The sequence below is a fragment of the Sinocyclocheilus rhinocerous genome, unplaced genomic scaffold, assembly GCF_001515625.1.
Source record: "Sinocyclocheilus rhinocerous isolate Xijiao unplaced genomic scaffold, SAMN03320098_v1.1 scaffold629, whole genome shotgun sequence".
Lineage (NCBI taxonomy): Eukaryota > Metazoa > Chordata > Actinopteri > Cypriniformes > Cyprinidae > Sinocyclocheilus > Sinocyclocheilus rhinocerous.
In genome coordinates, this window is record NW_015652278.1 from 1 (window position 1) to 5984 (window position 5984).

A 5984-nucleotide genomic window follows, 5' to 3' on the forward strand; every position below is an offset into this window, starting at 1 on the left:
TATTATTACTTTTGTAATGCGTTACTCCCAACACTGCCTATAACTAAAGGAGTGGTTTAAAAACACCAAACCATTTAAAAATTTGAGGTTGGTAAGATTTTGTTGAACGTTTTGAGACAAGTCTCTTGCTCATTAAGGCTGTATTTATTTGATCAAAAATACAATAATAATGTAAACAGTAGTACTATTGTGAAATATTATTAAAATTTAAAATAACTTTTCTATTTAGTATATTTTAAAATGTAATTTATTTCTATGATGGCAAAGCTGAATCGTATATTGAAAACAGTTGTGCTGCTTAATTTTTTGTGTGGAAACTGTGATCTTTTTTTTAGGATTTTTTAATGAATAGAAAGTTCAAATTAATAGTATTTATTTGAAAAAGTAAATCCATTAAAAATCTTACAAATGATTTCTGTCACTTTTGATAAATTTATTTCATCCTTGCTAAATAAATTGAAATTTCTTCTTAATGTAAAATCAGGGTATGTTCAAGATTTTCTGGCTCAAATTTAAGACGTTTTTAGACCTTTTTCAAGACCTGCACAAATAAAATTAATACCATATGAGCAGGGTAGGGCAATGGTAACATATTAAACTGTAAAATGACTGTAAAAAGCATGATTTACAAGTCAAATACAGGTTTTCACACACAAAAAAAGTTTTATAAAATGACAAAATTCACATTTCAGCCTTTAAACCATTTTTAAGTCAAAAGTATCATTTATTATTTGAATTTAAACAATTATTCTCAATCAATTATATTAATTAAATAGCATTATACAGTATAATTAAACATTAAATAACAAAATATTTTACTGCCTTAATTACTTAGATTTTTATAAAGCATTATTTTCTTGTTGATCCACCAGTTCATATTTACAACTCTGCATGTTTGCAGTGTAAAAATATGGGTAGATTTTCTTATTGGTCTGCACAAAAACAGCAGACTGACTTTTTGAAAATGCCAATTAATTCTCTGCCAGCATGTGGCGCTTTTCAGTGGCAGAAATGTAGCCGTTTCCCCGGTAACGGCAGAACACAAAGCAGCGCACCACCGGACTTTGAAACGTGCAGCGCTCATATTTATTTAAAGAAATCATAGCCTTTTGAAGTTTAATCATCACATTAAGCCATATCGCAATTCTAATCTTTCCGTCCCCAAATTTAAGACCTCTTGAAATCATAATTAAGACTTTCTTGTACCATTTAAGACCTTTTATGGCCTTAAATTTGATCCAACTAAATTTAAGACTTTTTAAGGACCGCGGAAATCCTGAACATTCTTCTTTCTGACCCAAAACTTTTTAACAGTAATGTATGTATACATTTTGTATAATCATCATGGTGAAAACAACAACTGGTTTGAGCACATATTTGAGATAGATACAGTTAATAAGGATTAATCATGTTGTGTAATTATATAAAATACCGAACCACATAATTGCACAACTGACCAATACAAATTAATAATGTGGATTACTCGATTTAAAAAATGTAAATAACTTGTCTTCAACTGTCATTTAAATACTAAATGAGCCACTGCTGTAATATTAATGCATCTGATGTTAATGTAATGAGAGTTAGCACTCTGACATGAAATGTAAAATGTAAAATGCTCTGGAAGCCTAACAAGTGTACTGGTCAATGAAACAGCTGTCTGTCAATGTGATGGCCCTGGTTAATTTGTTTAGATATTACTGAGCTTTGGTTTACACATGAAATGTCGATTACCAAACATACAATGTAAATCATGAGCAGCAATCATCATCTGAAGCTGTTCTGCATTGGGAAACGATGAGTGGAATGAGGTGCATCAGTAGCTTCCCACCGCTGTTAACCAATGCAGAGCTGTTAGAGGAAGATTTAGACTCTTAACAACGCACTCACACCGTGATGTGTAAAATACTCTGCGTTAATTAAACGTAAGTGATGATTAATAGCTGTAAAGAGAAAGTATGTGGTAACCAGAACTCAAGCAGGCCTGCAAGTAGACAAAAGACCAACCACTCTGCTCGTGTCTTCCTCGTATGAGGTGTCGGAGACTACGCTTTCAGATCTGTTTCAAAAGAAACAGGCCAAAACTTACTGAATGAGCCTTTGAATGAGGCCAACGCAGGGTGTTTAAAAGAAACCCACAGCAAAGAAATGCCTTAGCTGCAGTATGTAAGACATCCTGAGAAAATCTAACCGTATATGAGCGATGAACTTTCACCAACCTGATTTTAAGGCTCTTCACAGGGATTTCCAGGTGGTCACCATTATCATAGGGGACCTCCATTCCACTTTCAGCCTCCATCATGCGCTGTGCTTCCTGGTTACACACATCAAGAGGTCTCTTTTTTTATCAAGAGAAGATACATGTTAAATGCCTATGAAGAGGTACAGGACAGCTATCTTTAAAATTTCAGTGTGCAAGATCCACATCATGAACAAGTACCTCTTTTGCCTTTTTCTTTTTGTCGTCTTCCTTTTTCTTCTTGCTTTCTGGCATTAAGTCATCCAACCAGCTAAGCTCCCTCTTCAAAAAGCAGAAATCCAGAAGCTTCCTCACAAATACCAGAGCAAGAACCTACAGAAGGCAAATATAAGACCGGAGTAAAAAATTTACTAATGGATGATGAGCAGTACAATCTGAATGAAGAATTAATACAAATATATATATATATATATATATATATATATTCTAAATGTAATCTACGAGCATGCAGAGACGGAATCAAATTTCTGTGCTAAATTCTCTCGCTGTGATAAATTAACTTATGTAGCAAGTGCATAATAAATTTGCTTAATTTTTTTTATTATTAAAAAAGCTGCACAAATAATATGCAATAATGAGGTTATGCTACAAATAATCATATACTGTACATCACTTTGATGGAGCTGTTATTGGTATTTTTTTCTTGCAATGTGAAAAAGATATTTAATCAACAATATTTCATTATATATTGTAGGATTTTACATTACACTTGAAATCCATGAAACCTTTTCCTCAACTTCCAATCCCTATTAACATTCTTTGAATTGTTTGTAAAGAAAAAAAAAGCAAGAAATGGCTAACTATTATTTTGAAGTGTTTTGAATATCGGTCAGTGTTTCAGTTAACACAACATCTGAAATGGGGATTTATATTTTGTGCAGGTAAGCGTGATCTAATCACACTGGAGACACATTAGAATTAAGGTGTAAATGCGATTCGGCTAAAAAATATAAAATACACAAAACGCTTGTTAATACCAGGTGTAAAGGGGAACTATGAGATTTTATAGTGAATTTTAAACGTACCATCATAGGGAAGACCACTGCGGCAGCAGACGCTTTGATGACCCACAGCAGCACTAGGCAGGTGAGCTGAACTATTGTGAATATGTGAACCTTCCACAGCGGCACATATCTCAGGTAGATCAAGTCAGGCTGGTGCTTTGCAGGCATCCCAAACAGCTTAATACGGTCAAAGAACTGCAGTGCAACCAATACACAAACAATATGACCACACATCCATCATAGCCTTCGTTTTAGCTGCATGTATAAATAAGACGTGCATCAATCCTGTAATTAAATAAAGTACTGTGAATATGAAAGTGTGCTAACCTGTATGCCTTTGAGTGAGGAAACACCCATGTAGAGGAACACTCCATACAACACGGGCATTGGGATAAACTATAGAGAAATTAGAAAAAAACTAATTTCCAGACATATGTAAATAACAGTCTTTATAATTAATTTAGCAATGGAAGAGTTTACTGAACCTTTAGACAAAATATATAAAATAAAAATAAAAATAGCAAATTTGTTTTATTTGTATTAGTTATAATTTTTGATGCGTCAGGCTTCTACAGCTCACATAGCATGATTTGGTAGAATATGGAGCTCATACTCCAGGAGGAAAAAACATCTCAGTTTTCAGAGGCCCTAAAGCCTCGTACACACCGGGACGATTATCGCGCGCGCTTATCGCCGACGTTTTTTGATCGCGCGTGATATTCGTCCCGGTGTGAACAAGCCTTAACTGAGCTAAAATATGCAATTTATATACAGTGGGTACGGAAAGTATTCAGACCCCCTTAAATTTTTCACTCTTTGTTATATTGCAGCCATTTGCTAAAATCATTTAAGTTAATTTTTTTCCTCATTAATGTACACGGACCTCAGACTGGGCCGAAGGTTTACCTTCCAACAAGACAATGACCCTAAGCACACAGCTAAAATAACGAAGGAGTGGCTTCACAACAACTCTGTGACTGTTCTTGAGTGGCCCAGCCAGAGCCCTGACTTAAACCCAATTGAGCATCTCTGGAGGGACCTAAAAATGGCTGTCCACCAACGTATACCTTCCAACCTGACAGAACTGGAGAGGATGTGCAAGGAGGAATGGCAGAGGATCCCCAAATCCATGTGTGAAAAACTTGTTGCATCTTTCCCAAAAAGACTCATGGCTGTATTAGATCAAAAGGGTGCTTCTACTAAATACTGAGCAAAGGGTCTGAATACTTAGGACCATGTGATATTTCAGTTTTTCTTTTTTAATAAATCTGCAAAAATGTCAACAATTCTGTGTTTTTCTGTCAATATGGGGTGCTGTGTGTACATTAATGACGAAAAAAAATTAACTTAAATGATTTTAGCAAATGGCTGCAATATAACAGAGTGAAAAATTTAAGGGGGTCTGAATACTTTCCGTACCCACTGTACATTTATAAATATTTACATGGGCAAAAAGAAGAAATTCTGATAGCTTGAAAAGTAAATCAGTGTGATCTCTATAACGGCATTTCAGACGACTTTAAATGTTATACTTTTTAACATGATTTTTCTGAGAGAAAAAAAAAACATGTATGGATAATCAAGTAAACCAAAGTTGCTTCAGTTCAGTTAGTGTTCATCTTGAAATATTAGCAAAATAAAATTTTAATTTATTGCAATTTTTTTTGCACTATAAACAGAGGCATACCTTTAGAATAGATGTCATGAAGACAGACAGACCCATAAGCACAAAGATCATGAGCCCAGTAACCCTCTGCTCACGAATACCCAAAAATTTGGGCTGCTCTCCCGGGGCCGAGCACTCCGACTCCACCTTCAAACTGTTGACATGAGAGATGGAGAGGACGGTGGCAGCGACAAACCAGGGCAAGCCCATCACAGAACACACACCGAGCATCACGGCCACCACCAGAAGGTCAAGATGATACCCGCAGCCTTTCTGCACAGATTCAAGAACAGATTCATGAGCACCAGGACCACTGCAGTGCTCTGACAGACAGGATCAGGTGCTGAACTGACCTTGAGCTTGTGTTCTTTACGGTTGATGATGACAGCAGTGATCTGCTGATCCATGAAGATGAGGATGGTGCACAGGAGGGCAGGAATGGCTGCTGCAAACAACGTCCATGTGGGGTTATCGCCCAGAGGAGAGATCAGCCAGCCCCGGCTCTTAGAGGTGGGCTATTGGACAGAAGAAAAACACTTTACATTAATGTTCTTCCCTTTATAATAAACATAAAATGTGATTTATTGGGGATGCACAATTTTTGTGTCATATCAGTTAACAGTCTAAATTAGAGAATGCTTAATTTATTGGTATCTGTATTGTATTTTCAATATTATACAAGCTTATTTCTCCTATTTTTACATTTAGACCACTTTTGCCATTATCTAATGTTCAAATAAAACTATTCTTTAAAAACACACAGTTTAATAACACTTAAACATAATCTTTTGCAAACATTATACTGTTGTGATGCCTAAATTCACATGTGGCATTTAAAATGACTGATTTTAGTTTTTAATTTCAACTTATTTAGACAAAATAGTACCGGTCATGGGTGCATCCCTTTACAATAAGAATTTACAATAGGAATGAATGCTTAAGAGTCACCAAAGCCAAAACAAACAGCATCGAAGAAGCACATGCTGTACAATACTGCAAAAAAAGTTTAGGGTTGGTGCGATTTTTTTTTTTTTTTTTTTTAAAAGTCTCACCA

At 35.3% G+C, this 5984-nt stretch overlaps 1 protein-coding gene across 1 annotated transcript in view; it reads right to left on the bottom strand.

Moving 5' to 3' along the window:
* Positions 1-1366: 1366 nt before the first annotated feature.
* LOC107714324 (sodium bicarbonate cotransporter 3-like) overlaps positions 1367-5984 on the bottom strand; it is a 42254-nt gene continuing 37636 nt past the window's right edge. Inside the window, exons 18-24 of the mRNA XM_016520134.1 lie at positions 5284-5445; positions 4952-5203; positions 3592-3660; positions 3286-3459; positions 2441-2572; positions 2220-2338; positions 1367-2059 (exon numbers count right to left, since the gene is read on the bottom strand). Coding sequence (XP_016375620.1) covers positions 1975-2059; positions 2220-2338; positions 2441-2572; positions 3286-3459; positions 3592-3660; positions 4952-5203; positions 5284-5445 — 993 coding nt within the window. The 3' untranslated portion in view covers positions 1367-1974. The remainder of the gene's footprint in view (positions 2060-2219; positions 2339-2440; positions 2573-3285; positions 3460-3591; positions 3661-4951; positions 5204-5283; positions 5446-5984) is intronic.